At 38.6% G+C, this 25,176-nt stretch overlaps 1 protein-coding gene across 1 annotated transcript in view; it reads right to left on the bottom strand.

The window, feature by feature from the left end:
- The window catches only part of TG (thyroglobulin), a 535,242-nt gene that overhangs the window by 232,921 nt on the left and 277,145 nt on the right, over positions 1 to 25,176 (bottom strand). Inside the window, exons 36-37 of the mRNA XM_053715949.1 lie at positions 7,569 to 7,703; positions 5,305 to 5,469 (exon numbers count right to left, since the gene is read on the bottom strand). Coding sequence (XP_053571924.1) covers positions 5,305 to 5,469; positions 7,569 to 7,703 — 300 coding nt within the window. The remainder of the gene's footprint in view (positions 1 to 5,304; positions 5,470 to 7,568; positions 7,704 to 25,176) is intronic.

Genomic DNA, 25,176 nt, shown 5'->3' with positions numbered 1-25,176 from the left:
AAAACAAAGAAAAATTGATAATAGGAGTAAATTAGAAAGTTACTTAAAATTGCATGCTCTATCTTAATTATGAAAGAACAAAGTTGGGGTTAGTATCCCTTTAAATCAATCTCTCCTCCTTGGAGTCTTAATTTGGTTTTGAAGGCTTTATAGGCTTATATGGGTTTAGTATCCCTTTAATGACAGGCTTGATACAGACCAAACCTTGTACAAAACAGTGAATATCCGGAATCTTAGCAAACTTTCTGTGAAATAAAACAGAAAGAGCAGAGATTTGTCCCTTCAAGGAACTTGCAGACAAACCTTTATCCAAACCACCCTGAAGAAACTGTAAAATTCTAGGAATTCTAAAAGAATGCCAGGAGAATTTATGAGAAGAACACCATGAAATGTAAGACTTCCAAACTCGATAATAAATCTTCCTAGAAACAGATTTATGAGCCTGTAACATAGTATTGATCACTGAGTCAGAGAAACCTCTATGACTAAGCACTAGGCCATCCTGGAGCTACCAGCAACACAAATGATTGTTCCATGATGATCTTGGAAATCACTCTTGGAAGAAGAACTAGAGGCGGGAAGATATAAGCAGGTTGGTAACACCAAGGAACTGCTAAAGCATCCACTGCCTCCGCCTGAGGATCCCTGGACTTGGACAGGTACCTGGGAAGTTTCTTGTTTAGATGGGAAGCCATCAGATCTATTTCTGGAAGACCCCACATCTGAACAATTTGAAAAAACACATCTGGATGGAGAGAACACTTCCCCGGATGTAAAGTTTGGTGGCTGAGATAATCCACTTCCCAATTGTATACACCTGGGATATGAACCACAGAAATTAGACATGAGCTGGATTCCGCCCAAGAAAGTATCAAAGATACTTCTTTCATAGCTTGGGGACTGTGAGTCCCACCCTAATGACATATTCCACAATTGTGATATTGTCTGTCTGAAAACAAATGAACGGTTCTCTCTTCAACAGAGGCCAAACCTGAAGAGCCCTGAAAATAGCACGGAGTTCTAAAATATTGATTGGTAACCTCGCCTCTTGAGATTTCCAAACCCCTTGTGCTGTCAGAGATCCCCAGACAGCTCCCCAACCTGAAAGACTTGCATCTGTTGTGATCACAGATCAGGTTGGATGAACAAAATAGGCCCCTTGAACTATACAATGGTGATCTAACCACCAAGTCAGAGAGAGTCGAACATTGGGATTTAAGGATATTAATTGTGATATCTTTGTATAATCCCTGCACCATTGATTCAGCATACAAAGCTGGAGAGGTCTCATATGAAAATGAGCAAAGGGGATAGCATCCGATGCTGCAGTCATGAAACCTAAAATTTCCATGCACATAGCTACTAAAAGGAATGATTGAAACTGAAGGTTGAGACAAGCTGAAACCAATTTTAATCGTTTCTTGTCTGTTAGAGACAGAGTCATGGACACTGAATCTATCTGGAAACCTAAAAAGGTGAGCCTTGAATGAGGAATCAAGGAACTTTTTGGTAAATTGATCCTCTAACCATGCAGAATGTAAAGACTGAGCTAGTACCAAGATATCATCCAAATAAGGAAACACCGCAATACCCCGTTCTCTGATTACAGAGAGTAGGGCACCGAGAACCTTTGAAAAGATTCTTGGAGCTGTCGCTAGGCCAAATGGAAGAGCGACAAATTGGTAATGCTTGTCTAGAAAAGAGAAACTCAGAAACTTATAGTGGTCTGGATGAATCGGAATATGAAGATATGCATCCTGTAAGTCTATTGTGGACATATAATGACCTTGCTGAACAAAAGGCAGAATAGTCCTTATAGTCACCATTTTGAAAGTTGGTACTCTTACAAAACGATTCAAAACTTTCAGATCCAGAACTGGCCTGAATGAATTTTCTTTCTTTGGGACAATGAATAGATTTGAATAGAACCCCAGACCCTGTTTCTGAAACGGAACTGGTATGATTACCCCTGAAAGCTCCAGGTCTGAAACACACTTCAGAAATGCGTGAGAGAAAAAATCTTCTCACAGGAGGTCTTACTCTGAATCCTATTCGTTACCCTTGAGAGACAATACTCTGAATCCATTGATTTTGGACAGATTCTGCCCAAATACTTTGGACAAATCTTAATTTGCCCCCTACCAGCTGAGCTGGAATGAGGGCCACACATTCATGGAGACTTGGGGGCTGGCTTTGGTTTCTTAAATGGCTTGGATTTATTCCAACTTGAAGAAGGTTTCCAATTGGAACCAGATTCTTTGGGGGAAGGATTAGGTTTCTGTTCCTTGTTTTGTCGAAAGGAATGGAAACAGTTAGAAGCTTTAGATTTACCATTTTTATCCTGAGGCAAAAAAACTACCTTCCCCCCAGTGACAGTTGAAATAATTGAATCTAACTGAGAACCAAATAAATTATTACCTTGGAAAGAAAGAGATAGTAATCTAGATTTAGATACCATGTCAGCATTCCAATATTTGAGCCACAAAGCTCTTCTAGCTAAAATAGCTAAAGAAATATATTTAGCATCAATTTCGATGATATAAAAAATGGCATCACAGTTAAAATGATTAGTATGTTGAAGCAAGCGAACAATGCTAGACAAATCAGGATCTGTTTCCTGTTGCGCTAAACTTTCCAACCAAAAAGTTGATGCAGCTGCAACATCAGCCATAGAAATGGCAGGCCTGAGAATATAGCCAGAATATAAATAAGCTTTCCTTAGATAAGCTTCAAGTTTCCTATCTAAAGGGTCCTTAAAGGGAGTACTATCTTCCATAGGAATAGTAGTACGTTTGGCAAGAGTAGAAATAGCCCCATCAACTCTGGGGATCTTTTCCCAAATCTCCAAACTAACTACTGGCAAAGGATACAATTTTTAAACCTTGAAGAAGGGATAAAAGAAGTACCAGGCCTATTCCATTCCTTAGAAATCATATCAGAAATAGCATCAGGAACTGGAAAAACCTCTGGAGTATCCACAGGAGGTTTACAAACAGAGTTTAAACATTTACTAGTTTTAATATCAAGAGGACTAGTTTCCTCAATATCCAACGTAATCAACACCTCTTTAAACAAGGAACGAATATACTCTATTTTAAATAAATAAGTAGATTTGTCAGTGTCAATATCTGAGGTAGGATCTTCTGAATCAGATAGATCCTCATCAGAGGAAGATAATTCAGTATGTTGTCGGTCATTTGAAATTTCATCAACTTTATGAGAAGTTTTAAAAGACCTTTTATGTTTATTAGAAGGTGGGATAGCAGATAAAGCCTTCTGAATCGCATCAGCAATAAAATCTTTTATATTCACAGGTATATCTTGTACATTAGATGTTGAAGGAACAACAGGCATTGTACTATTACTGATGGATACATTCTCTGCATGTAAAAGCTTATCCTGACAACTATTACATACCACAGCTGGAGATATAATCTCCACAAATTTACAACAGATACACTTAGCTTTGGTAGAACTGGTATCAGGCAGCAGGGTTCCAACAGTGGTTTCTGAAACAGGATCAGACTGAGACATCTTGCAAATGTAAGAGGAAAAAAACAACATATAAAGCAAAATTATCAATTTCCTTATATGGCAGTTTCAGGGGGAAAAATGCAAACAGCATAGCCCTCTGACATAGAAAAAGGCAAGAGGCACATAGGAATGGGGTTTTAAATAATGAAATTATTTGGCACCAAGTATGGCGCACAACGCAAAATGACATTTTTGGATGCTAACAACAACCGGAAATGACACACTCGCATCATTGCAGACGCAACCTTGTGCAAGGAACTCGGTGTCAACTAAGACACCGGAAATGATGAACTTGCGTCACCGGACGTACCTTTGCGCCTAAAAAATTATTGCGCCAAGAATGATGCAATAAACATCAGCATTTTGCACCTCGTGAGCCTAATTTTGCCCGCGAAAATTTAATGAAAAACCAGTCAATTTGAAAAAGAGACTAAACCCCAGGTAAGAAAAATATTTTCCTAAATATGTTTTTTTCCCAAATATGAAACTGAATAGTCTGACTCATGGCAAATATAAGTACAGTACATATATTTAGAACTTTATATTAATACATAAAGTGCCAAACCATAGCTGAGTGTGTCTTAAGTAATGAAAACATACTTACCGAAGACACCCAGCCAAACCAGTACTGAAACAGTTATTAGTAGAGGTAATGGAATATGAGGGTATATCGTCGATCTGAAAATGGGAGGTAGGAGATGAATCTCTACGACCGATAAAAGATAACCTATGAAATAGATTTCCCATGAGGAAAACCATTGCATTCAATAACTGTTACTCCCTTCACATCCCTCTGACATTCACTGTACTCTGAGAGGAATCGGGCTTCAAAATGCTGAGAAGCGCATATCAACGTAGAAAATCAAGCACAAACTTACTTCATCACCTCCATAGGAGGCAAAGTTTGTAAAACTGAATTGTGGGTGTGGAGAGGGGTGTATTTATAGGCATTTTGAGGTTTGGGAAACTTTGCCCCTCCTAGTAGGATTGTATATCCCATACGACACTAGCTCATGGACTCTTGCCAATTACATGAAAGAAATACATATATTTTTATATATTTTTTTTAATGTTCTGCTATTTTACTAAATTTTCCTCAACCTACTGAGGCACATAGCACACTTACATAGCATCAGAAGCCTGCTCAATGGCTTCTGATGCTCTGCCTGACTGCTGGGCATTACGTGGAGTGAATCCGGAAGTGATCGCTCCATGGGAGCGATCAAAACAGAGCCCGACAGTCAGGAACAGTATTACAGGATGCCTCAACATCGAGGCATTGCTCCAATACTGTTTGAGTGGCTTCCAGCGCTCAGATTACCCTCTCCCTCCATCCATTACACTTTTTATGTTCCATAGTGGAGCTCCCCTGCATACAATCCCGCCCCCCTCTGACATATATCCCCCAACGATGGGCCGCCCACCCGCCTCCCTGTAATGTCTCCCACCCACCAACGATTGGCATCATTCCTGGCCGATGCAGAGTTGCCCTCTCTGCATCAGTGGGTAAAAAAGGTATTGCAGTGATGCCTCAATATCAAGGCATTACTGCAATACCTTGAAAGCAGCTGGAAGCGATCACAATCGCTTCCACCGCTTGAAACCTCAGAGGACATGTCAGGCACGTTCTTGGTCCTTAACTGTATTTTTTTGTAAAACATGCCTGACATGTCCTCGGTCGCCAAGGGGTTAAATATATATGCTTATGGGTGCTATATATTACATTATATGAAATTCTTACTTGGATATTTATACAGGCAAATTCCTTACCTTTCTTTCGAAAAACATATGTTGCTTGTTCCTTGACTAGAACTTGACAGTGATGGCTATTCAAACTATAGTAGCAGGTCTGGGTCTCAGGATAAAACATACATCGTATTGACGTCTGCTTAAGCTCAATTGTAGTTAGTGCACAGGACTGAATTCTTGAGCATTCTGTGGAGAGGTAGTAAAATAATATAAAGGATGTAAAGAACATAAATGTGAGTTAAAATTGCTGCCTGATATATAAAAAGAAGCACCTTTTAAATTACAAGACTTTTTTTTGAAGACTTGTAATAAATAACATACTAGTTGACTGTACATTTTGTCTGAATACATTAACATTTTGCTTCAAGTGCAATTCAATGACCAAACTTCCCCAGCAGCTTCAGTTCTAAGAGATTTGATTAAAAATTAACTTTTATCCCCAACACATAACAATGATATTGAGATGTGGCGCTTAATCATGGACTATACAGCTTGCTTTATTTAGAGGAGCCAATCAAAAATTGTTACTAGAGTAGACATAGTAATATTGAGAAGATTCTACTGAAATAACTTGTAAAAGCTATTGCACCCCTGGTGCTAGCATTCAATAGTAAAATAAATTGCCTTCTGTTTTAATATTGAGTTGGCCCCATATATTTTACTTTGTGCTAGGTGTATAGAAAACCCAGCAAAATCCCCACATGCACCTCCAAAAAGCCTGATTCTTATGTTATTTAGTGTATAACATAACTCAGATATTGGGGCCGAATTATCAAGCTCTGAATGGAACTTGATGCCCCTTGTTTTTAAAGACCGCTGCTCCATAACTTGTCAGGTTGATTAACACCCCTGCTAGCGGCTGATTGGTCACAAATCTGCAGGGGGCGGTATTGTACAAGCAGTTCTGGTGAACTGCTTGTGCAATCATAAATCCTGACAGCATATGCTGTCGGCATTTATCGATGTGCAGCGGACATGATACGCTACATTGTAGCATGTCCGCTCGCACTTTGATAAATATGCCCATATGGTTCTTCTAAAGGATTGAAATAGTTAAGAAATTAAGAACAAAAAAACGAATTTAATACAGAAAGAAAACACCAAGACATTGGAAGCAGTGTTGTTATACATTCAGAATATTGCACCCTGGTACCATCAAAATCTACTATCGATTCAACTCTGTTTTCTACCAACCAAGATCCACATCAGTTATCTGAGATGTCCTCATTTCAGTCTAGTTATATGTTTGCTTTAATTTAACAAAACTCACTTTGTGAGAACCAACTAATGTTTTAATGGGGTTTTTTGTTCTTTGCAGTTATCTATCAACAGAAGATATACACATGTATTACTAACACCTGCCTTGTATTTGTGTATAATATACTGCAATCAAAAGTTAAAATTACTTGTGAGGGAGAAATACATTTGCACACTTATATTAAGTTTTATTAAATTAAAGGGATAGATATAACAGATGGATTTTTGCCACCAACATTTTTTTCTAAGGAATCATTGGTTGTAGGTTTCTGCTTGTGAAGATGTAAGGATTGTAATTTTCAATACATGAAACATAGAAATAAAAGTAAAGGTAGGGAAGAATGGAATTCTGTTATTATATCTGTATGGCTAATGACCAAAATTTAGATTATGTGGCTAACTGGTAATCTACAGAACTTTATGTAATTTAATGTGAATGTCACCGAGATAGAAACATCAAGGTTATCATAATATGACAGGTAAGAAGTAGTCTTGGTGACAATACTGCTTTGCAGGGAGTGTGGCTGCAGAAATGTGACCTGTAAAGCGATGTCATCATGAAGATAACTTTTGTTAAATTCCTGTTATCTAAAGGGTTAATTATAGTCCAACACTTTTCCTAATACCAACTGTAGGCCAAGCCCTAGCCCTATACACATGCACTAACCTGGGTCCAAAGAATTCTAAATCCAAGTTACCAAATATCACAAAACCCACCTACACCAAAATAGTATTGCAGCAAGATTACAATACACTTGAAATATAAACCTACCACATTCTGTGGTATGGTATCTCCTCCCCATGACATTTTAGTTCTATATCAAACCTTATGCTATCTGTGGGTTCACATTAAAAACAATCTATATCAGGTTATTATGTGAATGCACAAAATTCGCCTTTGTGTGGTGAGAAATAAGCCATATTGTGCATTCTACTCTCAAAGAATCATATTTCTGAAATTCTGATCTCTGATATTTCTCTTGAAATAAGACTGTGAGAAAAGTAGTTTGTTTCATGGCATTATTTACCTGATAAGCAATAATTCTGAGCATCAGTTAGTGAATTAGAGTAGTTATTGCTGATTTGTACTTCATCAAAAGTAGACAGAGATGGGTCAGTGATAACAGACGATCCATCCAAAAGTAGCCAGTTATCCAGAGATGCTGGGGGGAAAAAAAATTTACAACAAAATCTATTTCCACATTTTGCAAATATTCAATGCATTTTTTTTGATGAAAGATTAGCTTAATACCTGTTATTACACAAAATAAATATCATACTATATAAATGCAATTTAAAATCATTTTATACATGGAGAGTGTATATCAGCAATTAACCACTGTATTGCTAATAGTTAACTTACGGCTAGATTACGAGTTTTGCATTATGAGGGGTGCGGTGCTAACTTGCACGTTATTGTCACCGCTCACTTCCCTACAGTGTTGGTATTACAGGTTTAGAAAAACCCGGCATTAACAGGCAAGAAGTGAGCGTAAAGCAAAATTGAGCTCCATACCGCACTCCAATACCAGCGCTGCTGAAAGCTGTTGTGAGCTGGTTTTACGTGCTCGTGCACGATTTCTCCATAGACATCAATGGGGAGAGCTGGCTGAAAAAAAGTCTAACACCTGCAAAAAAGCAGCGTAAAGCTCCGTAATGCAGCCCCATTGATTCCTATGGGGAAACTAAATTTATGTTTACACCTAACACCCTAACATGAACCCCGATCCTAAACACCCCTTACACTTATTAACCCCTATCTGCAGCCCCCGACATCGCCAACACCTACATTATATTTATTAACCCCAAATCTGCCGTCCCCAACGTCGCCGCCACTATAATAAACATATTAAACCCTAAACCGCCGTACTCCTGCATCGCAAGCACTAGTTAAATATTATTAACCCCTAATCTGCAGCCCCTAACATCGCCGCCACCTACCTACATTTATTAACCCCTAATCTGCCGCCCCTAACGTCGCCGCTACTATACAAAAAATTTTTAACCCCTAAACCTAAGTCTAACCCTAACCCCAACACCCATTAACTTAAATATAATTAAAATAAATCTAAATAAAACCTAATATCATTACCTAAATAATTCCTATTTAAAACTAAATACTTACCTATAAAATAATAATGGAACAGCCAATAGAATGCAAGCTCAATCCTGTTGGCTGATTGGATCAGCCAATTGGATTAAAGCTCAATCCTATTGGCTGATTGCATCAGCCAATAGGATTTTTTCACCTTTAATTCTGATTCTATCAGCCTATCGGAATTCAAGGGACGCTATCTTGGATGATGTCATTTAAAGGAACCTTCATTCTGCAAGAAGACATCGATTGAAGAGGATGCCCCTCGCCGGATTTCTTGAAGATGGAGCTGCTCCGCGCCGGATGGATGAAGATAGAAGATGCCATCTGGATGAAGACTTCTACCGTCTGGAGGACCACTTCTGCCGGCTTGGATGAAGACTTCTCCCGGCTTCGTTGAGGACTTCTTGCCGCTTGGATGAAGACTTCTCCTGGCTTCGTTGAGGATGGATGTCCGGTCTTCAAAACTGTAAGTGGATCTTCATGGGTTAGTGTTAGTTTTTTTTAAGGGTTTATTGGGTGGGTTTTATTTTTAGATTAGGGTTTGGGCAGAAAAAGAGCTAAATGCCCTTTTAAGGGCAATGCCCATCCAAATGCCCTTTTCAGGGCAATGGGGAGCTTAGGTTTTTTTAGTTAGGATTTTATTTGGGGGGTTGGTTGGGTGGTGGGTTTTACTGTTGGGGGGTTGTTTGTATTTTTTTTACAGGCAAAAGAGCTGATTTTCTTGGGGCAATGCCCCGCAAAAGGCCCTTTTAATGGCTATTAGTAGTTTAGTTTAGGCTAGGGTTTTTTTTTTTTGGGGGGGTGCTTTTTTATTTTGATAGGGCTTTTAGATTAGGTGTAATTAGTTTAAATATCTGATAATTTCTTTTTTTATTTTGTGTTTTTTTTTTTATTGTAATTTAGTTAATTGTATTTAATTTAGGTAATTGATTTAATTGTAGTGTAAGGTTAGGTGTTAGTGTAACTCAGGTTAGGTTTTATTTTACAGGGAAATTTGTATTTATTTTAGCTAGGTAGTTAGTAAATAGTTAATAACTATTTAGAAACTATTCTACCTAGTTAAAATAAATACAAACTTGCCTGTAAAATAAAAATAAACCCTAAGCTAGCTACAATGTAACTATTAGTTATATTGTAGCTAGCTTAGGGTTTATTTTACAGGCAAGTATTTAGTTTTAAATAGGAATAATTTAGGTAATAATTGTAGGTTTTATTTATATTTATTTTAATTATATTTAAGCTAGGGTGTGTTAGGGTTAGACTTAGGTTTAGGGGTTAATAAATTTAGTATAGTGGCGGCGACGTTGGGGGCGGCAGATTAGGGGTTAATAAATGTAGGTAGGTGGCGGCAGATTAGGGGTTAATAATATTTAACTAGTGTTTGTGATGCGGGAGTGCAGCGGTTTAGGGGTTAATATGTTTATTATAGTGGCGGTGATGTACGGAGCGGCAGATTAGGGGTTAATAATTTTATTTTAGTGTTTGCGATGCGGGTGGGCCTCGGTTTTGGGGTTAATAGGTAGTTTATGGGTGTTAGCGTACTTTTTAGCACTTTAGTTAGGAGTTAAATGTTACAGCTTTGTAGCGTAAAACTCATAACTATTGACTCTTAGTTTACGGTATCGATCTTGGGGGTATAGGGTGTACCGCTCACTTTTTGGCCTCCCAGGCAGACTCATAATACCGGTGCTGTGGAAGTCCCATAGAAAAAGGACTTTTTGAAAGCTGCAGTAATTACGTTGCGTTACGGCCAAAAAAGTGTGTGGTGCCCCTAAACCTGCAAGACTCGTAATACCAGCGGTAGTGAAAAAGAGCCTTAACGCTGCTTTTTCACTCATACCGCAAAAAACGTAATCTAGCCGATACAAAATAAATAATTTTGTATTTTAAAATTTGCATTGTTTAGAAATCCAGGGACATATCCCTTGAAAAGTATCTTGAGTATGATAGAGACAGATATACATTACTTCCTGAACTGATAATTATGTACAATGCTGCAGGGTCAGATTTAGGGTTTTGAATCCTGCAGGACGGAATCCTGTTTAAAGTGGGAGCAGTGGAAGAATCACAATTTTCAGATATAAATTACAGAAAAATACAGGCAACAATAGTGAGAGTAAATAAGAAATATATTTTTTCTATGTATAATCAAACATTTTGCCCTAGATTACAAGTAGAGCACAAAAGATGTGCATTAAAAATGCTCAAATGCAATCAATGGTGCTGCAATTTTTTTGCTCAAATTTCAAGTCCAAAGTTGTTTTTTAGTCTATGATGCACTAACATCTGCATATCAGATAAATCCCTCACATAATAGACATCTATGGACGAGCGCATTAAAATTAATTTTGGATACTGCTCAAAAGCTAAATTGATGGTGCACTAAACTAAGGGCACACTAGTCTAATGGTGCACTAAACCGATGGTGGGCTAACCTGAGGGTACACTAAACCAATGGTGGACTAAAATGATGGTACACTAAACCGATGGTGTGCTAAACTGAGTGCACACATCTGAGGGTACACTAAACCAAAAATGAGCTAACCTGAGGGTACACAAAGCTGATGGTGGACTATTCTGAGGGTACACTAAGCCAACGGTGGGATAACCTAAGGGTACACTAAGCTGATGTCGTGCTAAACTGAGAGTACACTAAGCTGATGGTGTGCTAAACTGAGAGTACACTAAGCTGATGGTGTGCTAAACTGAGAGTACACTAAGCTGATGGTGGGCTAACTTGAGCGCACACTAAGCCAATGGTGGACTAATCTGAGGGTTCACTAAAACAATGGTGGGCTAACCTGAGATTACACTAAGCTGATGGTGCGTTAAACTGAGAGTACACTAAACCGATGGTGCACTAATCTGAGGGCACATTAAACCGATGGTGGGATAGCTTGAGAGTACACTAAGCCGATGGTGGGCTAACCTAAGGGTACACTAAAACGATGGTGGGATAACCTGAGGGTACACTAAACTGATGGTGAGCTAACCTGAGTGATGGTGGGCTAACCTGAGAGTACACTAAGATGATGGTGCGCTAACCTGAGAGTACACTAAGCTGATGGTGTGCTAACCTGGGAGTACACTAAAGTAATGGTGGGCTAACCTGAGAGTACACTAAACTGATGGTGGTATAACCTGAGGGTACACGAAACCGATGGTGGGCTAACCTGAGGGTACACAAAACCGATGGTGGGCTAACTTGAGGGTACACAAAACCGATGGTGGGCTAACCTGAGGGTACACAAAACTGATGGTGGGCTAACCTGAGGGTACACAAAACTGATGGTGGGCTAACCTGAGAGTACACTAAGCTGATGGTGTGCTAATCTGAGGGTACACTAAGCCGATGGTGGGCTAATCTGAGGGTACACTAAACCGATAGTGGACTAAATTGAGAGTACACTAAGACGATGGTGGGCTAAACTGATGGTACACTAAGCCGATGGAGGGCTAAGCTAAGGGTACACTAAGCCAATGGTGGGCTAAGCTGAGGGCACGCTAACCCAATGGTGTGCTAAAATGTGGGTATGCTAAGATGAAGGTGTGCTAAACTGGGGGTGCGCTAAGACACTGGGGTGCTAAATTGAGAGTACGCTAAAACTATGGTGCAATACCCAATACTAGAAAGCTCTCTAAAAAGGTTTCAGCCACGTTAAGATGCTCTGATTAAAAATGTTATTGTCTACTTATAATATAAGGCACTTTATTCTTAGTACGAGGTTGAGTGAAAGATCATTTGCACTTCCCTTGTAATCTAGCAATTTATGGGATATTACATTTTGGCCTTAATGTCCCTCTGACATGCTTCATGCTCAGGGCAGTTATCAAGATTTGTTACCACTGTGTTACAACACAATGGTAGAAAACTGCTCTTTTAGGTGAGTCTAGGGCAATTAACATGTTAAGAATTATGGATCTTTCTGGTTGATTAAAAATTCAGTTGATTTAACCTCTGCGCTCAATAAATTGATCCAGGGATGTAACTAAAGGAGTCTTAGAGGTCTCAGTTGAGACTGGGCCCTCACCTCTGAGGGGCCTATCTGGCTCTGATGTCACTAAATATCCACCTTCATCATGTCTGTCCCCTCTGTGACACCCCCCTCCCACACGAGTAACAGGGCTCACAGTGTAACGAAAGTGTTTAGATTTCCCTTTACAAATCAAAGGTTTCAAAGATGATCACAGTGTTGCTGTACAGAAAAGCCTGCTACCATATTTGTACATGAAGTCTATATCCTCTGACACATACTAAGCAAAAAAAATGATGACTAAGTCTTAGGTGATCAGAAAGGTTGCTGTTAAAATAGGGGGCCCCATCACAGCGGTTGCCCAGAGGCCCAATGAGGTTTAGTTACACCCCTGAATGATCCTTAAATTGTACAGATTTTCAGAACTCTAGGCCTAGAGTTGGACCCAAGTACTTCAAGCAAACTAGGTTTTCAGGCCTCAAAAAGCCAACTACATTACACTATAATTTAAATAACAAAATAAAGCATCAGCGTACAAATAATTCTTAGTTTAAGCCTGCAGAAGGTCAATCTAAAAAGCCACTGAGTAACATTGTAGGGTACATCAAACCAATTCTTTAGAGAGACATTTTAACGAATAAAAACAGTTAAAAAAAATGTGTGTCCAGTTGCTTTCTCCTGAGTAAGCAAGAAAATAAATAATAATTATTATTATCAGTTATTTATAGAGCGCCAACAGGTTCCACAGCGCTAAAGACATGGGTCCAATATGCAAGGTAACAGGAGAGATATAGGGATAGAGGGCCCTGCCAAAAGTTTCACTGTTGTAAATCATCTCTCATGAAAGTGATCTACAAAGCAGCTAGGCTCATAGTTTACATGCTAAGGGGGTTCAAGGGGATAACTTAAGGAGGAGAGGAACTAAGATAGAGAAATGTTAGTGTATCTTATATGCATCCCTAAGCAGAGCTTGAACGTTTGAAAACTAGGGGAGAGTCTTATAGAGCAAAAAAGAGAGTTTCACAAATTAGGGGACAGTCTAGAGAAATCTTGTAGGCGGGAATGTGAGGAGGTAACAAGAGAAGAGGCGATAAGGAGGTCATGAGCAGAGCCAAGGGAACGGGATGGCGAGTATCTGGAGACTAGGTTGAGATATAGGGTGGAACAGTGTTATTGAGAGCTTTAAAAGTTAGAGTCAGGATTTTATGTTTTGTTGTGGAAGTTAAAGGAGGGAGGTGCAGCAGATGAAGAGCGACGTGTAAATAATATCAAGATATATAGGTATAATATCATTTGTCTTCCTGTATACATATTACTATATTTTTAATAACCATATAATATTTAGAGGGTCAAATCATTTTGAAAATAAGAAAAGACCTGAAGTGTGTGATGGTTTTCTTTTGATAGAAAAAAAAAACTAACAAAGTTTACCCGCCCACCCTATTTTATTCCCATCACCTTGTCTAGACAATCTGTCATTGTGTTTCAGTCATATCTAGATGTCCAGATGTGAACATGTGTAAAATACAGGATTGGGCATTTGTATCCTTTGCCTTCCGCAAAGACCCAAATGAACTAATAAAGCCCATCTCTAGTATATGTTAGAGGTTTCCATTATTTAAAAAGCATTTCAGAATTTCAAAATATTCTTTCTGATTAAGAAAGTAGATAGACTTTAGTTATTGCAAAAACCACAGTACGTGATTGTTAAATGTGTCTATTTTTTGCTAAAAGAAAGCTAGCGTATTATTTCCACTATGTAATTACGAAAGTAGAAGTTACGTTTGTACTGTTTACTGTAAAATTACAGATGTCGCTCCCTTTCCAGCTGCAGCGACTAGATTATTACAGCCTGCAGGTATGCACCATTAATCGCTACAGACTCCTCACGTTATTGAAGAAGGAAATCAGAAAACAGCTGTCATTAATTCAGTTTAAAAATCATTTATTTTTAGCTTTATTTTGTTTCTTTTCAGCGCATGGTGCATTATTGTTGCATATTTTTTTCTTGTTAAGAGCAGGTCAAATTGTTAGATCAGAGCAAAAGCAAATATATTATATATTGGAGGAAAAAATTTAAAGGGAAATGAAACCCCATATTTTTCTTTCTTGAATCAGATAGAGCATGCAATTTTAAATAACATTCCAGTACACTACTATTATCTAATTTGCTTCATTCTCTTGATAGAGCAGCAATAGACTTCTGGGAGCTAGCTGCGTTTTGGTGACTGCACATATATGCCTCTTGTCATTGGTTCACATGATGTGTTCAGCTAGCACCCAGTAGTGCATTGCTGCTCCTTCAATAAAGGATACCAAGAGAATGAAGCTAATTTCATAATAGAAGTCATTTGAAAAGTTGTTTGAAGAGTTATGAAACACAAAATAAAATGTTTTGTGATTCAGACAGAGCATACTGTTTAAAAAAAAAAAGGTTCCAAATGACTTCTATTATAAAATTTGCTTTTTCCCATGATATTCTGTGTTTGAGAGATACATAGGTTGGCATCTAGAGCACTACATGGCAGGAAATAGTGCTGCCATATAGTGCTCTTATACATGGATAACATTCTTGCAAAACTGCTGCCATATAGTGCTCCAGAAATGAGCCAGCTCCTAAGCATATGTACCTGCTTTTCAACAAAAGATGCCAAGAGAACAAAGAGCAATTGATAATAGAAGTAAATTATAAAGTTGTTTAAAATCGCACGCTCTATCTGAACCATAAAAAAAAAAAATAGGGGTTTCATATGCCTTTAAAATTGTATGTTCTATCTGCATCATGAAAAACAAAATCGGGTTTCATATCCCTTTAAGAATTGTTTTCCATACAATACAAAGAAAAGACATTTAATTTACAACAAGGTAAAACAAATGATTAATAGTGAAATTGAGCTATATTTGCACCCCTGGGACCGTGCAGATTATTATACCTATTACATTATAAAATGTACGTTTAATGTCTGTGCTTCTTACCTCTAAGAGGAACAAAAATAAAGATACACTTATTTATAATACATATTTATTTAACTGTAAGCAAATACTATTTTTTATTATACTTATATTTACCACTTTATGAATCTATGTGAAATGTTTTGCTGCCCTAGGCATAGGTACAGTTTGAATTTTGTAGATATGTGCTTGCATATATTTTCAGATGTAAAAATACATGCTGATATTTCCAGAGAATAAGTGCAACACTTCCTATACATAGAACAACAATAAATATTACATATTACATTTTTTTTCTACATTGAGACACTTGCATTGTTTGTAACTTTTAAAGTTTTAATGGGAAATAGGTCTCAAAAAGAACCTTTTCCTCTTTTACACCTCGTTGAGCTGGGTGTAATTTTTTTTAAATGTATCGACAGCCTCTGACAGTGTGCTAAGGTTTACACTTTCATTGGAAACCTGGTAAAAGTTTTCAAGGCTTGTAATACTTTCTTTAACCCCTTAATGACCACAGCACTTTTCCATTTTCTGTCCGTTTGGGACCAAGGCTATTTTTACATTTTTGCGGTGTTTGTGTTTAGCTGTAATTTCCCTCTTACTCATTTACTGTACCCACACATATTATATACCGTTTTTCTCGCCATTAAATTAACTTTCTAAAAATACCATTATTTTCATCATATCTTATAATTTACTATAAAATTTTTTATAAAATATGAGGAAAAAATGGAAAAAAACACACTTTTTTTTAACTTTGACCCCCAAAATCTGTTACACATCTACAACCACCAAAAAGAAAACATGCTAAATAGTTTCTAAATTTTGTCCTGAGTTTAGAAATACCTAATATTTACATGTTCTTTGCTTTTTTTGAAAGCTATAGGGCCATAAATACAAGTAGCATTTTGCTATTTCCAAACTACTTTTTTTCAAAATTAGCGCTAGTTACATTGGAACACTAATATCTTTCAGGAATCCCTGAATATCAATTGACATGTATATATCTTTTTTAGAAGACATCCCAAAGTATTGATCTAGGCCAATTTTGGTATATTTCATGCCACCATTTCACCGCCAAATGTGATCAAATACAAAAAATCGTTCACTTTTTCACAAATTTTTTCACAAACTTTCGGTTTCTCACTGAAATTATTTACAAACAGCTTGTGCAATTATGGCACAAATGGTTGTAAATGCTTCTCTGGGATCCCCTTTGTTCAGAAATAGCAGACATATATGGCTTTGGCATTGCTTTTTGGTAATTAGAAGGCCGCTAAATTCCGCTGCGCACCACACGTGTATTATGCCCAGCAGTGCAGGGGTTAATTAGGGAGCTTGTAGGGAGCTTGTATGGTTAATTTTAGCTTTAGTGTAGTGTAGTAGACAACCCAAAGTATTGATCTAGGCCCATTTTGGTATATTTCATGCCACCATTTCACCGCCAAATGCGATCAAATAAAAAAAAAACGTTAAATTTTTCACAATTTTAGGTTTCTCACTGAAATCATTTACAAACAGCTTGTGCAATTATGGCACAAATGGTTGTAAATGCTTCTCTGGGATCCCCTTTGTTCAGAAATAGCAGATATATATGACTTTGGCGTTGCTTTCTGGTGATTAGAAGGCCGCAAAATGCTGCTGCGCATCACACGTGTATTATGGCTAGCAGTGAAGGGGTTAATTAGGAAGTTTGTAGGGAGCTTGCAGGGTTAATTTTAGCTTTAGTGTAGAGATCAGCCTCCCACCTGACACATCAGACCCCCTGATCCCTCTCAAACAGCTCCCTTCCCTCCCCCACCCCACAATTGTCCCCGCCATCTTAAGTACTGGCAGAAAGTCTGCCAGTACTAAAATAAAAGCTTTTTGGGGGGTTTAGTTTTTTTTAAAAAAAAAAATAAAATAATTCTTCTGCTGTGTAGGACCCCCCTTAGCCTCCAACCTCCCTGATCCCCCCCAAAACAGCTCTGTAACCTTCCCTATCTGCCTTATTGGGGGCCATCTTGAGTACTGGCAGCTGTCTGCCAGTACCCAGCTTGCACAAAAAAGGGCTTTTTTTTTCCTTAGTTTTTTTTTTTCTGTAGTGTAGCTTCCCCAAACAGCCCCCCCCCCACCACCACAAACCCCCACCACCTCATTGATCGTATTTTTTTTTTTTAGTTTTTTTAACTGATTGCCTTTTTCTGTAGTGTAGCGGTTCCCACCCGCTCCCTCCCCGTGCACGCGCGCGCGTCCGTGCGCGCCCCCGGGCATCCCCGCCCACGATCCCGCCCCCCTCCACATCTCCAGGGCCATCGATGGCCGCCACCCGCCTCCCGGTACTGCTCCCACCCACCAACGAAGGAAGCCACCGATCTCCGGTGCAGAGAGGGCCACAGAGTGGCTCTCTCTGCATCGGATGGCTTCAAAAGGTTATTGCAGGATGCCTCCATATCGAGGCATCACTGCAATAACCGGAAAGCAGCTGGAAGCAAACAGGATCGCTTCCAGCTGCTTTCCACACCGAGGACGTGCAGGGTACGTCCTCAGGCGTTAACTGCCTTTTTTTTGAGGACGTACCCTGCACGTCCTCGGTCGTTAAGGGGTTAAGATGCAAAAAAAATTTGCCGATATTGAGGTTTAATGCGCCATCAGAAGCAGTCAATAAAAAAAAATTGCTTCCGACAGCATATTTATCTGTTTGTGACCTCGGGCAAACCTAATTATGGCTCAATGTAAACAATCCCATAGTGCAGTACAGCCAGAAAATACTGATGCCCTAAATAGAAAGCACTCACAGGGTACTCACAGAGCTAGCTCCCAGTAGCGCACTGCTGCTCCCTCAACAAAGGACAACAAGGAAATTGAGCAAATTTTAGAATAGAAGTAAATTGGAAAGTCCTATAAAATTGTATGTTCTATCCGAGTCATGAATTCAGGTCCCCTTTAACTCTTTTGCTCCATCATGAAGACATAATTTGCTTACAAGGAAAGTCATATTAATGAGAAGTGTGACATTATAATTGCTGCAGTACTATAGCAGTGAGTGTCATTGAACAACTCCTTTTATAGACACCCCATGAAAAAGGTCTTTGAACTGCCAGTATCATGCACATTTGTTTACATGATCTGGATATTAGAAACTTGTTGTAACATTCTGTAAAGATCAAAGGAAAATCTTCTGCTATGCTAAAATAAACAAATATCAAATAAACAAATATAAAAGTGTAGCTAATATATTCTTTCATTTAATCTGTCAGAGCAGGCTGCAAAAACACAGCTAAGCCGTGAAAAAAACCATGCCACTAGTATGCTCTATAAATAGGTTAGAAGACCACATCCTTTTAAATTACACAAGACTGTACTTTTAAGAAAGTGAAATATAATGACCTCCAATAAGGATTCACACAAAGCATCTGTTTCCCATTGGCATCATTGACTCATAATGTAACTAGTGTGTGTGTCTGCCCCCTGCTGGCAGCTAGGATGTTCTGCTCCATCTGGGGTAGTTTTTCCATCAAGTAAAGTTTTTGCTAAAGGGACAGCAAAGTAAAAATTAAGCATTCATGACTCAGATAGAGCTTTGGGTTTTAAACAACTTTCCAATTTATTTCTATTATCAAATGTGTTTTGTTCTCTTGGAATCCTTTGTTGAAAAGTATACCTAGGTAGGCTCAGGATCTGGGAGCTAGCTGCTGATTGGTGGCTGTGCATATATGCCTCGTCATTGGCTTACCACTGTGTTCAGCTAGCACTTTGTTCTCCTGGTATACTTTGTTGAAGACTATAGCTAGATATATTTTTAATATTTGTAGTCATAAAGTAAATTCATAAAAGGCTTTGTAAACAAATAATTACACTTTTGTGTCTTCATATATTCTGCCATTCCTCCGCTCATAACGGATATTCTATTTCTTACTTCAGTGACGATTCAGGCTGTAGCCAATCGTATTTCTCCCCCTTTGTCGCCCAGCAAGTAAATAATAACGCCCCTGGTTTTGGACACCAAAGGGCGCGTGACATAATTGGCTACAGTCGGAACCATCACTAAATTAAGAAACAGAGTATTCATTACGGGCGCAGGAACGGCAGAATATATGAAGACACAAAAGTGTAAATATTAAAAACAATTAAGCGTTCACAAAGCCTTTCATGAATTAAAGTCCCCATCTTTTACTTTATAATTACAAATATTGTAAATACAAATGTTAGTTTCCCATCACTTTAAAGGAATATGAAACCCAAACATTTTTCATACATGATTAAGATAGAGCATACGATTTTAAGCAACTTTCTAATTTATATCAATTGAAAGGCACCTGCTGACTTCTCAAGGCTAAATCTGCTACATATCTCTTCCAATTGTCTTTATCAGATAACAACTGTAAAACAATTACTTTTATACTAACTTTATGACAGTGCCTAGCCTTGTTGTCTGCAAACTAAAGACCAGATTGGCTCCTCCAAATAAGGCAAATGGTGCGTGAAGTTTGGCTATTGAAAAAGAATGGCAGTAAAAATGTTAAGACTTGGATGGTATGCTACTCTATAGCAGGACAACAGACATGTCTTGTAATTACAAGGTGTTTACTCCCTTTTAAGTACTATTTTGAGTTAAATTAATAAGTAATCATGCATTTACAAATCATATTAAAGCCTATATATCTCTATTTTATGTGGTCTTAAAATCTGTTTTTTTTTTTGGTACCAAATTCCTCCAGTGGCATTGTAATTTGAAATTGAGAATTTAAAGGAACCTAAAATCCCACATTTTTTTCTTTCGGGATTTAGATAGAGAATTCAATTTCAAAAATTTGTTCAAGTTACTTCTATTATCATATTTGCTTTATTCTCTTGTTATTCTTTGTTGAAGAGATATCTAGATAGGTAGTATGCACATGCCCGAAGAAATAGTGCTGCCATCTAGTGCTCTTGATTATGTATAACATTGTTGCAAAGCTGCTGCCACTCTTGAGCTTATATGCCTGCTTTTTAATAAAGGATAACAAGAAAATGAAGAAAATTTGATAATAGAAGTAAATTGGAAAGTTGTTTTAAACTGTATTTTATATCTGAATCGTGAAAGGAAAAAAATGGGTTTCATGTCCCTTTAGTGGTATTTCATGTTTAATTAAAGGGACATTCCTGCCAAAATTGGAATCTACATGGAAGCATTTCAGCTTTGAATAGAAGCATTTTTGTCATATACATGCATTAGCTAAAATGCTTCTAATAAAAGCTATAGCTGTTTCAAAAGTGTATTTAAGTATGCACCGTGCACCAGCATTTTAAGCACAGCACTTGCTCAGAGAGCCTAAGGTGCTTGTACCATCTGGTAATGACTCAATTTGTTATTAGCTGACATAACATGATACAAGCCCCACTGGCTCTCTGAGTAGGTGTAGTTTTTAAGATGCTGGTGCACTGAGACTATCTAGCTATGCTTCACATGCACGTGCATAGAAAAATGTTAACACTAAAGCAGTGATAACTTTTACTAGAAGCATTTTTAGCAATACATGAATATTGCAAATATGTTTCTATCTAAAGATGTAATTCATCTATGTGCATTTGTATTTTGACCGGAATGTCCCTTTAAGTGGGCAGGTTGTGAGATGAGCCAAAGGTAGGCGAACAGAGATTTCTTCCACTGTTAAAGGAGTAAAGTAGCAGAACATTTTGTTAATAGAAGGGTTAGGTAGGAGGGCAGAGTTTGAGGGGTAGATGTTTTTTGATACATCCCTAATAAACATAGCTGGGGGGGGGTTGCTTTTGTAGACTTTATATTATAACCATAGTTATTGTTACTGAAATAAAAAAATCACCTTGAAATTGCAGTGCTGTGTACTTGATTTTTAACTGAATATTTCTATTCAACTGCTATACAACTTCTATACATTTCATGATATATATGGCTCCTTTTACCAATCTACTGACACAGCTTATAGCGTTGTGGTGCAGATTCACTCATGTGTTCCAGTGAATATCAAGTTAAGATTCTGAGATGACTGACAAACCCTGGTAAGGCTCTCTGAATAGATATGTTTTCAAGAAGCATCTGAAGCTATACAAGGTTAGAGACAGTCTAATGGGCGGGGTAGAAGTTCCAGAGGACAGAGCAAGTATGTGAGAAGTCTTGGAGGCGGTAGCGGGACGTAGAGATAATAGGAGTGGAGAGACGTAGGTCAGAGGTTGAGCGAAGAGGACGGGTCAGAAATATTTGGAGATGAGAGAGGAAATGTAGTTGGGAGTGAGGCTGTTGAGAGTTTTATAGGTTAGGGTTAATACTTTGAATTGTATTCTGGAGGGTATGGGGAGCCGGTGTAGAGACTGAAAGAGTAGAGCATCTGATGTAGATTGGATGAGTCTAGCTGAAGCATTCATAATAGATTAGATTAGGAGAAGCAATGTTTGTGGAGGCCATTTAGAACTAGATTGCAATAATCAATGTGTTACAAATAGAGGGAATTGATTAGTATTTTTGCAGTTTTTTGCAAGGTGTGCACATTAGGATTTGGTAAGCGCTTGTATATGTGGGGTGAATGTGAGTTCTAAATCAAGTGCGACCCCAAGACAGCAGACCTGGGGTGAAGTGTTGAGAATAGAGTCCCTGTCAGAGAAATGTCAGGTGTTGGATGTCTTAAAGGGGGGGGATAAGAAGTATATCGGTTTTAGACAGATTGACTTGGAGATAGTGTTTGGACATGCAAGAGGAAATTGCAGAGAGATAGTACGTAATCTGGTTGAGTAAAAAGGGAGAGATATCAGGAGATGAAATACAGATTTGGGTACCATCAGTGTATAAGTGATACTGTAACCCAAAGGAGGATATACATTTTTCCAAGGGAGGGTGCATAGAGAAAGAAAAACAAGACAGAGCCTTTTGATACTCCAACTGAGAGAGGCAAAAGATCAAAGAAATTGCTGTTAAAAGAAACTGTAAACAAATAGTTTGAGAGATATGAAGGCAACCAGGAAAGGGCTGTGTCTTGGATGCCAATAAATGTAGGCTTATTAGGAGGAGAGGATGGTCAATAGTGATGTCGCGAATAGTTCTCTGGCGAATAGTTCCCGCCGAACATAGCATATTTGCGTTCGCCACGGCGGGCGAACATATGTGGTGTTTGAAAGAACAAAAAAGACAACGGCACTACGATAGCTGTGTCCCACAATTTATTCAATTCTCCTGGAATATGAGAAATAACAAAAGGGAAATGTATGCGGAGACTTAGGTGCTGTACACTGTGAGAGGCAAACTAGAAAAATCAATTGCAATCTGCAATTGAAAGAGTGTACTTGGTAGCACTCAACAGCAAAATACTGGTTAAATGGCCATGTGTGCCTAGGTACTGGGCCCAAGACAATTGGTATCACTCACCCCCAAGACATGCGAGGATTCTATTAAAATAGGGGGTTAGCAACAAGAAAGAGATACAATCCCATAACCTTGGGTATTAATACATTTAAAATAATTTTTTCCCCCTCCTCTAGTAGACATAACTTGGAGAGCATATCATTTACTGGTTAGATTATCCTCCTTAGGAGTTGCATTCTCCCATTTCTACACCAGTTGGAATTTTAATACCCTTTTCTACTTTTTTATGTATTATTAAATTAATAAAAGTTAAGTTTTAAATCGCCTTGTCTTGGGCCCAATATGTGGTGTTTGATCCGCTCCCTATTCGTCATCATTGAGTAATACTTTGACCCTCTACCTCACAGTCAGAAGACACATTCCAGCCAATCAGCAGCAGACACTCCCTCCCAGACCCTCCTACCTCCTGAACAGCATCCATTTTAGATTCATTTGGAAGCTGTATTCTTAGTGAGAGGAGGGACAGTGTAGCTGCTGCTGATTTAATAGGGAAATTGATAGCTAGGCTAGTGTATTCAGTGTCCACTACAGTCCTGAAGGACTCATCTGATCTCTGCTGTAAGGACAGCACCCCAAAAAGCCCTTTTTAGGGCTAGAACATCAGTCTGTTTTTTTTTCCTGTGTAATCTAATTGCAGTTGCCTGCCGGCCAAGCCACTTGCCCAGTGCCACCACTCATATCTGGTGTAACAGTAGTGTAAATTATAAAAAAAAAAAACTTTTTTGACTGTGAAACATCAGTCTGCTAGTGTAATCTAATTGCAGTAGCCTGCCTGCCATCGTGTATGCCAGTCCCACTTGCCCAGTGCCACCACTCATATCTGATGTAACAGTAGTGTAAATTTAAAAAAGAAAAAAAACTTTTTGACTGTGAAACATCAGTCTGCTAGTGTAATCTAATTGCAGTTGCCTGCCAGCGTGTGTGCCAGGCCCACTTGCCCAGTGCCACCACTCAAATCTGGTGTAACAGTAGTGTAAATTTAAAGAAAAAAACTTTTTTGACTGTGAAACATCAGTCTGCTAGTGTAATCTAATTGCAGTTGCCTGCCAGCGTGTGTGCCAGGCTCACAGCGTATACTGTGCCCACTTGCCCAGTGCCACCACTCATATCTGGTATAACAGTAGTGTAAATTTAAAAAAAACAAAAAACTTTTTGACTGTGAAACATCAGTCTGCTAGTGTAATCTAATTGCAGTTGCCTGCCTGCCAGCGTGTGTGACAGGCCCACTTGCCCAGTGCCACCACTCAAATCTGGTGTAACAGTAGTGTAAATTTAAAAAAACAAACTTTTTTGACTGTGAAACATCAGTCTGCTAGTGTAATCTAATTGCAGTTGCCTGCCTGCCAGCATGTGTGCCAGGCTCACAGAGCATACTGTGCCCACTTGCCCAGTGCCACCACTCATATCTGGTGTAACAGTAGTGTAAATTTAAAAAAAAAAACTTTTTTGACTGTGAAACATCAGTCTGCTAGTGTAATCTAATTGCAGTTGCCTGCCAGCGTGTGTGTCAGGCCCACTTGCCCAGTGCCACCACTCATATCTGGTGTAACAGTAGTGTAAATTTAAAAAAAACAAAACTTTTTTGACTGTGAAACATCAGTCTGCTAGTGTAATCTAATTGCAGTTGCCTGCCTGCCTGCCAGCGTGTGTGCCAGGTTCACAGCGTATACTGTGCCCACTTGCCCACAGTGCCACCACTCATATCTGGTGTAACAGTAGTGTAAATTTAAAAAAGAAAAAAAACTTTTTGACTGTGAAACATCAGTCTGCTAGTGTAATCTAATTGCAGTTGCCTGCCTGCCTGCCAGCGTGTGTGCCAGGCCCACTTGCCCAGTGTCAACACTCAAATCTGGTGTAACAGTAGTGTAAATTTAAAAAAAAAAAACTTTTTGACTGTGAAACATCAGTCTGCTAGTGTAATCTAATTGCAGTTGCCTGCCAGCGTGTGTGCCAGGCCCACTTGTCCAGTGCCACCACTCAAATCTGGTGTAACAGTAGTGTAAATTTAAAGAAAAAAACTTTTTTGACTGTGAAACATCAGTCTGCTAGTGTAATCTAATTGCAGTTGCCTGCCAGCGTGTGTGCCAGGCTCACAGCGTATACTGTGCCCACTTGCCCAGTGCCACCACTCATATCTGGTGTAACAGTAGTGTAAATTTAAAAAAAAACAAAAAACTTTTTGACTGTGAAACATCAGTCTGCTAGTGTAATCTAATTGCAGTTGCCTGCCTGCCAGCGTGTGTGACAGGCCCACTTGC

The sequence above is a fragment of the Bombina bombina genome, chromosome 5 (genome assembly GCF_027579735.1).
Source record: "Bombina bombina isolate aBomBom1 chromosome 5, aBomBom1.pri, whole genome shotgun sequence".
NCBI classification, from domain to species: domain Eukaryota; kingdom Metazoa; phylum Chordata; class Amphibia; order Anura; family Bombinatoridae; genus Bombina; species Bombina bombina.
Note: the sequence above shows the minus strand (reverse complement) of the source record. Positions and strands in the feature narration are given on the sequence as shown.